The following is a 12546-nucleotide window of genomic DNA, read 5'->3' on the forward strand; positions in this document are numbered from 1 at the left end:
GTGTTCATATAATATTACATAACTAATGTGTGAAGGCGTTATGTTCCTGTTTAAACGAATAAAATCTCAAACCTTTGCTGTAGAATTCCCAAAATGCAACTTAGCTCATTCTTATATTTCTGATTAGGTTTTTCATGTAATTAGATAAACAACTGAACATCAGACAAACTCTGAAACATGTTCTGAAACGAGCTGGAAGTCTTTGCATGGCCTTATTGATGTAGCCTACCATGATGAAATATTGTTTCTACACTTTCGAAAATTAACCATGGTTTTACTACAAATAAACCCCCCCCAAAACATGGTTATTATATGCTAATTAAACCATGGTAGCCACAAAATAAATAGGTTAACCATGGTATTTGATGTAAAACTGTGGTTTTACAAATGGTAATCAATCCGCCAAAACCATGTTTACTACACTTTTACTATAATAAAACCATGGTTAATTTTCGTAAGTGTACTACTGTAGGTTCCTCAGTGCACATTTTCAGCATGTGCTGTTTTAATTTTCTCTACACGTTGTTCTTTGGCAAATTCACAGCGCTTTCTCTCTCTCTCTCTCTCTGTATTCAGTATAATAGATAAATTGCACCCCATATTGCTTTTATAACATTTTGGCAGTCGAATCAATGTTATTGAAATGAGAGAGTTAGTGAGATGGAGTCTTAGGAGAGCTGGCCTACTTCTGCTTAACAGCTGACAGTGTGCATGTGCATGCATCCTCCAATCAAACCCTCGGCTCATATATCACTACACATAGTGAAGACTGGACTGTTCTCAGATTTAGACAGCTGGCAAAATAAGGAATGGATGGATGCAAAGACGAAAGTGGCCATAGGGAAAGAGATAAAATCATTTATTCAAGCTTTTAAAAAGAACAGTGACAGTACTGACTGATTTTCACTGATCTGGCACCAATTTCCACCATGTAAATCTTTTAATGGTATAATTTATTGCCAATACACCAACTGGAATTGCAATAATAATGCAGTTTTCAAACTGGTTTCTTAAACACTTCACCCGTCTCAATCGCATGCCACTGGTTGAGCCAATGTTGCAATCTGATGCCACTTAAACAGGAATACATTTACATCACCACAGTGAGATCACCAATAGTTTATAGTTGTATCTGCATATTAAGCATGAATATGTGCATTTTAACATAAACTTGAATTAATCTAGAATAGAGCCTAAAATTCATATAGATATGCAAACATTTTGCATACTTATTTGTACTGTACCTCCTCAACAGGCCAGGTAAGATTCTGTTCACTATAAGGAAATCCCTTTTTCAGGGCCGTCAGAATCAGTACAGTCATCATTTCTAATCATACTACATGGCCATCTATTAAATCACTGTACATGGTTTAAAACAAAAAATGCTGCAAAACTGCATGGGTAATATTAAAATGATAATTTTGAAAGATCTTTCTAACACTGATGTAAACTGTGTGCAGTGATCATGAAACATGCATACAGATGCTATTTCAGTAGATGAAGCTTACATGCATGGCTACACTATGAAATACATTATGCATAAAACAGTTCAAACAATTTCTATTACTTATTAAAGTGGTTTCTATCTCATCTCTGCTATTTTAAGGCACCTCTTACAGTTACAGTCAATAACGGTATTGATCTTATGTTTAGATTCATGAAAGTTTCGACAAAATTATTCCTGTTGTGTGAGAGAGAGACGACGATCAAGAACCAGCATCACCCATTTCTTTCATAAGCAAGTCCAGCTGGAATCTTCAAACATTTATCTGATATTTAGTTGGGAGGATTGTCAAATTATTAAGTCAGTGGCTATTTACACTAAGTGAAAATAGCAATTTATTCTATTTACACTAAGTGACAATAGCAGCATTTTCTTAGCGACATGCTATTTACACTAGGTGAAAATAGCAATACATTCTATTTACACCATGTAAAAGTAGCAGTTCTTTGCAATAAGTGTAAATAGTAATTAGATGCTATCTTTATATAGGCAGATATTATTTGCACCCGAGTATTTTTGTACATTAACAGGATGCAACAATATCATAGATTGTAAATGATTATATTTGTTAAAATTATTAAATGGATGCTGCCTTACTGGGAGAATAAAATCCCTCCATACACCTTCCCCTAACCCAATAAATACTTTTATTAAACACTCATTTGGCAGTTTATTTGCACTTTTAGAAAAAAAAAATATATATATATGCCTTTCTGGTGTGATATGTGATGGGAAAATGGAGAAGAGTGAATTCGGCAAAAGGCGGATTCGAACGTGTGTCGATCACGTTAAAAGCCAGGTGTGCAAGCCTTACTACTGCTGCACCACTGAAGATGCTGAATTCTGTGCGCCTTTTTTTAAACTTGAGTGGCCCAACCAGACATTGGTGGGCGGAACTAGTGTAAATAGCATTTGCCAACAAGCGACGCTATTTGCACTTAGTGTAAATAGACACTCTGTTATTACAAAATATATAATAAATGATTGAGTGTGGTTTTGACCATAATGACAAAACAAATAAATGCCAGAAAATCATTTGCCTTGCCTTGAAGATGTTTATTCCCAGTTCTACCATTAGGATAGCTCATGATGGGAAAGTCTTTATTACAGTAATATAGAACATTATGTAATGCCTCAGAAACCCAAAGAGACCAATCTGAAGACTGATGTGAAGAAACCATATTGTTACTCTCCCAGCAGTATGATAAAGTCAAACTGAATTTTTTTCCTCATTTGCGAGTCAGATTGGTTTTAAAAAGGCTGCAATACCTACAACAGTAGTCTATGGTGAAATCGCTACAGTATTTGACTACTGGTTAACATTAACTAACAGCTAATATGGACCAGGTGACATAAGCAGAAAACAAATTTTAGAGGCAGAGCAATTTTTGATGAAAACAAACATTGTTTTTATTGTGCCTGACTGTGTATGTTTGCTAGTGGTTCAAAAAAGGTGTTAAAACTGTAGCAAAACCAGCATATATAGTAAAACTGCAGTTATGTGAAGCTCCTGAAGAAATATCATAATTCATCTCAAAATCAAAAGACTTGCATAAAGACCAATCATATTTTAGAAGCATTTAAATTGTGACATTTTTCGATTCTCACATTACTGTAGTGCCAAAAAAAAAAAAAAAAATCTCATTCTCATTATTGTCATAATAAAAATGGGTTTCTCAATATTTAAAAAAAAATGCATATAATTAAATATCAATACTCTATATGCACAATTTTATTTAAAATATAAATAAATAATATTTTTCCATTATAAGTATTTGGGGTAAAATGGTTAATTGCCATGACAATATATTATTGGTCATGAAGCAAGCTGTTTTTTAATTTTTAATTTGATTTGGGAGTGAAATATGAGCATGTTTTCAAGAGATTGTGTACATAGACACTGATTTACTACAAGTAGAAGAGAGGAAGAGAAGAAAGAGTGACAAAGATGAAATAGAAAGACGTAAAAAATGAGATGGGAATGCAGTACGGCGATCCATCTTCTCCTACCTGTAGTTTACATAGACCAGAAGTAGCAAGACTTTCATGCTGAAAAAAATTGTTATCTGTGTGTGTGTGTGTGTGTGTGTGTGTGTGTGTGTTGTAGTGCTCAGGGTTTCTTTGTGGCGCTGACGGTCGCTGTGCTGCTGCCTGTGTTAACAGGGATGTTGATTTCAGAGCCCTGGATTGCAGGTTTGGGCAGAGGAGCTTCGATGGTCAGGACGCCCTCAGGAGACAGACAGGAGGTGATCTTCTCAGAGTCGACACCAGGGGGCAGACTGCAACACAACAGACTTGTGTCACTACATTTACGTTTCAAAAACAGTGTTATGATGTGAAATATTATGCAATGTGATGCAAGAATCATTGTCAAAAGCTATTATCTCCACCCTCTCATTATTCTCAGGATATTTCTTCATCCTCCCTATCAAGTGTGCTTCATCAGCATCTCAGTACTTACGTGTATTTCCTGGTGAAACATCTGGACACGAAGCCGTGTTCATCCTTCCTTTCCTCGTGTTTGCCTGCATGCAGATCAGACGTGAACAGACAAACAGAAAAGAAGAAACATAAATGAGATCTCTTTAATTTCTCTTAGATTCTTCAAAACAACAGTGACTGCATTAAAAGGATGACACCCTAGGATTGTGGTGGCAAGTTTTGTATGATAATCACCATTCATCTGAATGAATGTCACAGACACGTCACACTGCACATTGACTGAGCTTTCACCTCTGATTTGTTAGACTTTGGTGACCAGTATCTGCTCCTTCTCTAAACCACTTCCTGAATGTGTAACACAACATGGTGCATTTGACCTCGCTGTCCTTTCAGTGTTCCTCAAAGCTCAAACTCTGGCTGACACCCACCCGGGTAACCCAGCACCAGCTCTGTTTGTTTATAGACAACATGTCTGAAACCTCAGAAGACCCTCGTGATCTGATAAACGACCACAGTGATGGATGTGGTAGAGTCATTCAAAGATTGAGTCCAGTGTGTATTACTTCACAAGACCAACATGACATGCTCCCTATTTCACCAGCCATTTTACTTCTGAAATCTGATGCATTTCCATATGAAACAAAAAAGTAAATGACACAAAGCTGAGAACGTAATTCTCATGAGCTATGAAAGAGCAATAACTCTCTAAGAATGCACACACACGTCTCTATACGGCTTTATCTTCAAACGCTGGCCTTTAGACCAGAAGACATCAGTATTGTTGAAGTGAAAATATCCTGCAGATGCCGTTTTAACCGCTCTGTGCTCTGGCTGTGTAATTTCTCAGGAATTTTGCTGGCTGATTTTATCAGCTCCCACCCTACAGATAAACTTTTACCAGCAACATCTGTTGTTCAGCATCTGTTGTTCTTTCCTTTACTTCACACTCGACCACCTTTTTTCCTTATGGAAGCCCATGTCCACCGCATAAGAAAAATAAAAATCATGCTTTGGTAAATCATAATTATGACTTATTTATGAGATTAAAAACCATAATTATGGCACAATAACTTGAAATTATGAGGTCCTAAGTCAATTATGACATAAAAAGTCATAATTAAGAGAAAAAGTTGAAATTATGACACATTAAGTTATAATTACGAGATAAAAAGCCATAATTATGACAAAATAAATCAAAATTATGAGATATTAAGACATAATTTTGAGATTAAAAGTCATAATTATGACAAATTGAAATTATGAGGTACTAAGTCAATTATGACATAAAAGTGATAATTGTGACAAAAAGTTGAAATTATTAGATATTAAGCCATAATTACGAGATTAAAAAAAAATCAATTATGGATAAAGAGCATCATTATGACATAAAAAGTCACAATTATGAGATACTAAGTCATAATTATGAGATAAAAAGTTGAAATATGACATACTAAGTCAATTTTGAGATTAAAGCTATAATTAATGACACAATAAATTTAAATTACGAAGCACTAAGTCAATTATGAGTCATAACTGTGACAGAAAGGTGAAATTATAGGATATTAAGTCATAATTACAAGATAAAAAAAACAAATTATGAATAGATATGCATAATTATTGACACAAATGCATAATTGTGACATAAAAAAACAAAAACAAAATTATGATATACCAAGTCATAATTATGAGATAAAAAGCCATAATTATGACACAATAAGCCAAAATTATGAGATAAAAAGTCATAATTATGATAAGTCAATTATGACACAAAAGTCATAACTGTGACAAAGTTGAAATTATGAGATATTATGAGATAATTGGTTAATTGTTAAAAATCAATTATGATTTAAAAAATGCATAATTATAACAAAAAGTCAAAATTATGAGATAAAAAGTTGAAATTATGACAAAGTCATAATTACAAAATAAAAATTCAAAGTTATGAGTCTGAAAAGACAAAATTCATAATTAGGATTCACCAAAGCATGATTTTTTTTGTATGGCAGAAATGGACTCCTATACTTCCTGGACTTTTCCCTTTCAAAACAACTATGCAAATCAGGTGTAATTTCCTTCCTCAAAGTAAAATACTAACTTTTATAGTAGTTTTTAGACACTACTGTTACCCCAAAAAGTATCTGGGCACACAAAATGTCTGAATGTCAATCATTCAGATCTATTCTCTTCACTAAGTTCACTTTTCTGCATCACGCTTGAAGTCTCAGTGTGTTTGAAACAGCTGGTGTTTTAGTGGATCTATGATGAAGTCAGCTCACACATAAACACAGGTCTTCATCAACACTACATCTATGGCTTGAGCATTTCAAACAGAACAAACTGAGCTGCTCTTCTTGGGCAAAATGACGACATGAAAGTTATTAGAAACAAAGTGCTCACCGGTGATCTCCACCACTCCATCTTTGGTCTTCACCGACAGCTCCTCTGGGGCGAAGTGATTGACATCCAGGCTGATCTTCCAGGCGTCCTGCGTCTGCTTTATTTCAGACATTCCCGTGCTGAGCTGTCGGGAAAGGGCCCGTCCGTAGTTTGGAGGCACCATCACCGCGGGGGGTGACATGGGCATCTGAGCCATCGCTGGGCTCTGCATTAAGGAGGGCATGTCGGGATGTACAAAGGGCCGAATGTATCCGGGCCAGTGCGTGCTCGGGAAAGTGGGCATCTCCTCGGAGAAGGGTGGCATCCCAAAGGTTTGATCGAAGAGCCGGCTGCCCTGGTACCAGTCGCGAAAAGGGTCCCAGGATGGGCCGTGCATGAAGCTGAAGGGAATGCGTCTCTCGGCCATGGCTGAAGTTTGCTCTTGCTCCGAAAGTTTTCAGGCGAGTGCTGCGTCCTGTTTGGGAGGGCTGAGATTTATAAGAAGGTTCTTGGCCGACACACCCCCTTCCACACTCATGCAACACCCCCTCCCATCCAGATATTTATAGAAGTGACTAGAATGTCTATTCGTGGACGGCCTCGCATGAGAATGGAATCCAAGGCAAAGACCTTCCCAAAGCCGACTCCGTCCCCTTTCCTGGCTCTCACAAACACATTCTTGTCATGAATCTGAGGATTGTTGTAAAGCACACAGACCGAGTCAGCAGAAACCGACACAAAGAAATAACAGGGGACCAATCGCACATGTGCTAATAGATGATTTACTGTAGGAATTCACTGGAATGAATCTCCAAACACTGAGAACACAAACCAGACAGATGAATTAACCTACAGACAAACAGTGTAATAATTATTAAGTAAACCTAAAAACAACTTTTTCGCTACGTGCAATAAAATAAATGTTTGCTAAAATAATATAAATTGTATAAAAACTTAAATGTATTTACTTCAACGTTTCTCATTTAACTTGAAAAACTAAAATAACTAAAATTGAAATAAACTTTAATAAAAACTATATAGACATTTAAACACACACACAACAAAATCAATAAAACTAACTGGCTAAAATAAAAAAACAAATTTAATATAATAATGATAACTATAACAGTATATCAATGATACTAAAATACCACTGTAGACAAGACGACACACACAGGCTGTGAGAAAACAAACAAATGTAAACAGGCTAGAAAAAAATTACTACTTTTATAATCATTAACTAAAACTAAAACCATTAAAAAAAAAAAAAACATTTTTTATTACTTAAAACAAAATAAACACTTGGGCCTGGTTTCACAGACAGGGCTTAGCCTAAGCCAGGATTAAACCTTAGTTCAATTAGGATATTTAAGTAGCTTTTATAAATGTACACCAGAAAAAACATCACTGGTGTACATCTTGAGACAAAACAATGGCACTGATTTATTTTAAGGTATGTCAGTTCGAGTTGCTTTCAGTTCAAACAGCTCAAACATGCATTTTAGTCTAGGACTAGATTAAAGGGTTAGTTCACCCAAAAATGAAAATAATGTCATTTATTACTCACCCTCATGCCGTTCCACACCCGTAAGACCTTCGTTAATCTTCGGAACACAAATTAAGATATTTTTGTCGAAATCCGATGGCTCAGCGAGGCCTACATAGGCAGCAATGACATTTCCTCTCTCAAGACCCATTAATGTACTAAAAACATATTTAAATCAGTTCATGTGAGTACAGCGGTTCAGTATTAATATTATAAAGTGGCAAGTATATTTTTGGTGCGCCAAAAAAAAAAGCAAAATAACGACTTACATAGTGATGGCCGATTTCAAAACACTGCTTCACATAAGCTTCGGAGCGTTATGAATCAGCGTGTCGAATCAGCGGTTCGGAGCGCCAAAGTCACGTGATTTCAGCAGTTTGGCGGTTTGACATGCGATCTGAATCATGATTCGACACGCTGATTCATAACGCTCCGAAGCTTCATGAAGCAGGGTTTTGAAATCGGCCAACACTAAATAAGTCGTTATTTTGTTTTTTTTGGCACTAAAAATATTCTCGTCGCTTTATAATATTAATATTGAACCACTGTACTCACATGAACTGATTTAAATATGTTTTTAGTACATTAATGGATCTTGAGAGAGGAAATGTCATTGCTGGCTATGTAGGCCTCACTGAGCCATCGGATTTCAACAAAAATATCTTAATTTGTGTTCCAAAGATGAACGAAGGTCTTACGGGTGTAGAACGGCATGAGGGTGAGTAATAAATGACATTATTTTCATTTTTGGGTGAACTAACCCTTTAAGCCTCGTCTGTGAAACTGGGGGTTGAAGTACTAAAACTCAAAAACTAAATAAACCAAAACTAATAAATAAAATGAATTTTAAAAAAACTATACAGACAAAAAAAAAAAAAAAAAAGCTTTAAAGTGAGAACAAAAAATATAAAAATAAAATCTAATTCAAAATATTAAAGGAGACATATCATGAAAATCTGACTTTTTCCGTGTTTAAGTGCTATAATCGGGTCCCTGCTGCATCTACACCCAGAAAACTTGAAAAAGGAGAACCCAGTAACCTTTTGGTAAGTCTCTGTCTGCAAGCATGTGAGCCGCTCAGATTTCGCTCCCCTTGTGATGTAGGAAGGGGATCATATTATAATATTACCGCCTGCACGTTTACACTCACAGCACCACCATTTTGTTTTCGCAAGTGACAACGGTGTACCAGTTCTAAGCACCATGGCAAAAGTTCGAGCAAAGCATGCTAACTGTTCTGTCATTGGCTGCACAGACGAGCACTGAACACTATTTAGGCTATGTTGGGCTGCTTTAGAGAAGAGGAAGAGTTGTTGTAGTAGAGTGTTGTTGTCATGCCGTCATTTTACACCGGACTGCTTCACAAACGAGGGTCAATTCAACACTGGATTTTCACAAAAGATTAACATGACGGCACATGCTAGTTGATGAGTTGAATCAACTCCACAGCAACTACATAAATTTATCCACTAACCATTCAGAAACGTCTCTAAAAGTTGTAACTTCTTCCTGAGTCTCTCCATCAGTGTCGACTCCGGTTTGAACAATGTAAGGCTGAACACCGTTACTGACAATCCTCATTTTGGCTGCGTGAGATTCTCCAGCTTTGTTGTTGTTGAGCAACCGAAGCGCGAGCTGTTAAAGCTCCGCCCTCTTCTGGAAAGCAGAGTTCATTTGCATTTAAAGGGACACACACAAAAACGGTGTGTTTTTGCTCACACCCAAATAGGGGAAAATTTGATAAAGCTATAATAAATGATCTGTGGGGTATTTTGAGCTGAAACTTCACAGACACATTCTGGGGACACCAGAGACTTATATTACATCTTGTGAAAAGGGGCATTATAGGTCACCTTTTAACAAAAACTATAATAGACTAGTATAACAACATAACACATAAAAAGGAGGATGATTTGTCACTTCTCATTGACAATATTATGACAATATCTTCATAAACAATATCTCATATTGCACTGAATTAAAAGTAATGGTGAATGTGTATCAGTATAACAGTGCTCAAATGTTCAATTAAACCCTCTGATAGTGTGTCAGCAGTTTCATTTCAGCCCTGTGGCACATTAAACACAAACTGTAAGTCTCTGCGCTGCATGAACACGTCAGTGTTTTCATTCCAAGGTCACATGTTCAATTCCCAGGGAATGATAAAATGTACACCTTCAATGCAATGTAAGCTAAATGCATCTGACAGAAAATGTAAGTACTGAGATGTTTCAGATTGTAATACCATAGTGCTTTGATATACAGTATATACCACGATACTGAAAGATTTCATATACCATTATAGCATTCACTAGCTTAAAAGTCACAATGGCAAGACAGCACCTACTAAGACAGGTAATGGAAATGTGTATATTTTAGCAATAAGGTACAAGAAAGCATCTGAATATAATGGACTGACAAACATCTGTAGAAGCCTTATTGCTTGAATAAACAGTTACTTATTAGGATAAAAAAAAATAAATACAAATCTCAATAAAATGAATTAATTTACAAACTTTTATCCAAACTTACAAGTTATTTTAGCTTCTTTTTTGGAATGTTCAGCAACTCAAAAGTCTGGAAGAAGCTGGAAGGACATTATAAAAATGAACAGGAATGTGAAGCGATTCCAGTTTTGAGCTGCTGGACTATAAATACAACTGTTCCATTTCCACAGTGAACGGCTGGAGTTTGTGAAAGAGCAAGAACCTTCCAGACACAAATCCGGCCGGATCACATCAGCGTCTACAGCAACATCTAGTGTTGACAGAGAGTACCAGACACTTCGAAAGATATGATCAGAATAGCATACTGCCATATTACTATTACTGCAGTATACAGGTGCTGGTCATATAATTAGAATATCGTGAAAAAGTTCATTTTTTTATTGTAAATTATTTTAAAAAAATGAAACTTTCATATATTCTAGATTCCCTACATGTAAAGTAAAACATTTCAAAAGTTTTTTTTTTGTAAATTTGTTGATTAGAGCGTACAGCTAATGAAAGTCCAAAATCCAGTATCTCAAAATATTAGAATATTTACATTTGAGTTTCATTAAATGACCATCCCTACAGTATAAAATCCGGGTATCTTTTGTTTTTTGAAACCACACTAATGGGGAAGACTGCTGACTTGGCAATGGTCCAGGAGACAATCATTGACACCCTCCACAAAGAGAGTAAGTCACAGAAGGTCATTACTGAATGGGGTGGCTGTTTACAGAGTGAAATATCAAAGCATATTAAATGCAAAGTTGACTGGAAGGAAGAAATTGGGTAGGCAAAGGTGCACAAGCAACAGGGATGACCGCAAGCTTGACAATACTGTCAAGTAAAGCCGATTCAAACACTTGGGAGAGCTTCACAATGAGTAGAATGAAGCCGGAGTCAGCACATCAAGAGTCACCACACTCAGACATCTTCAGGAAAAGGACTACCAAGCCACTTCTGAACCAGAGACAATGTCAGAAGCATCTTACCTGGGCTAAGGAGAAAAAGAACTGGACAGTGAACAGTGGTCGAAAGTCCTCTTTTCAGATAAAAGTAAATTTTGCATTTCATGTTGAAATCATGGTCCCAGAGTCTGAAGGAAGACTGGAGAGGCAATACCAATAACTTGACAATCATTCATTTTCCGTTGAACGCAGTTACGCGTAACTGTGCGGATGAATATGACCCTTCATAATAATAATTTAGGCCTACAATGAACTGACAATTTATCAATGATATGACAATTTATCTGTTAAATAAAATAACTTACTCACCTGTTGAGTAACAAAAACGCCATCATCTCCGTGTCGTTGTTACAACATTTTAAATCCCTCAGATCTCCGAAAAGCGGGTGAGTCTCCGGAGGTTGGAGACTGAGCTGCTCCATATCTCACTCGTTGTGACAGCTAACCTCTCTCATTCCCACACCAAACACGCGTCAAAACAGCTGGAGCAGCGCACGAGTCACTCACACGCGAGTGACGCAATTTCAAATATGCAATTTCCCGCGAAAACCAACCCGTCAGGTCTAAAATATAAACACTTATAATAGGCTTACCATAGTGAATTTTGGAAGAAAGATTGATGATGTATTGACTTTGTATTTAAATTTTGTTAATTTTGAACAAGAAAAAAAAAAGTTAGCCTACATAGCGTAGGCTACTAATATATTTTAAATGTACTAAATTGCAACTTCAACATTAACATTAAAGTATTTTAGTTTACCATAAATGCTTGTCAGTCACTACATTCGGCAATACATTTTAATCATATTTCAAAGACAATAAAAGTGATTATATAAAAAATATGTATATGTACTTCCTACTTAAAATTAAGAATGTTTTCACCCTCTTATCTAATTGCATTTAATATAAATTAAAACTATAATACATTTTCCTTCATTGTAAATGACATGCAATTAAATATTACATTCAGTTCACACTTAAATATATACAGTTGCAAGAAAAAGTATGTGAACCACTTGCAGAATCTGTGAAAATGTGAATAATTTAAACAAAATAAGAGAGATCATACAAAATGCATGTTTTTTATTTTTTATTTAGTGCTGTCCTGAGTAAGATATTTTACATAAAAGATGTTTACATAGTCCAAATGAAAAAAAGCTGAATTTATTAAAATGGCCACGATCAAAAGTTTGTGAATCCTTGATTCTTAATACTGTGTGT

The 12546-nt window shown here is 35.9% G+C and overlaps 1 protein-coding gene across 1 annotated transcript; it reads right to left on the reverse strand.

The window, feature by feature from the left end:
* Positions 1–843: 843 nt before the first annotated feature.
* hspb1 (heat shock protein, alpha-crystallin-related, 1) lies at positions 844–6809 on the reverse strand. Its single transcript, XM_051894723.1, has 3 exons — positions 6344–6809; positions 3966–4029; positions 844–3783 (listed from the first exon to the last, which is right to left on the reverse strand). The coding sequence occupies exons 1-3, from the start codon at positions 6747–6749 to the stop codon at positions 3615–3617; spliced, it is 639 nt and encodes a 212-aa protein (XP_051750683.1). The 5' UTR covers positions 6750–6809; the 3' UTR covers positions 844–3614.
* Positions 6810–12546: the final 5737 nt, after the last annotated feature.

Source organism: Ctenopharyngodon idella, chromosome 5 (genome assembly GCF_019924925.1).
Source record: "Ctenopharyngodon idella isolate HZGC_01 chromosome 5, HZGC01, whole genome shotgun sequence".
Classification (NCBI taxonomy): domain Eukaryota; kingdom Metazoa; phylum Chordata; class Actinopteri; order Cypriniformes; family Xenocyprididae; genus Ctenopharyngodon; species Ctenopharyngodon idella.

What these genes read in the sequence shown, in the direction of transcription:
- hspb1 (XM_051894723.1), bottom strand. Translation starts at nt 6,749, where the DNA reads ATGGCCGAGAGACGCATTCCCTTCAGCTTCATGCACGGCCCATCCTGG. An exon ending in TGGAGTGGTGGAGATCACCG is followed by an intron (nt 4,030 to 6,343) that starts GTGAGCACTTTG and finishes ATCTGCATGCAG; the next exon opens with GCAAACACGAGGAAAGGAAG. An exon ending in TGTTTCACCAGGAAATACAC is followed by an intron (nt 3,784 to 3,965) that starts GTAAGTACTGAG and finishes GTTGTGTTGCAG; the next exon opens with TCTGCCCCCTGGTGTCGACT.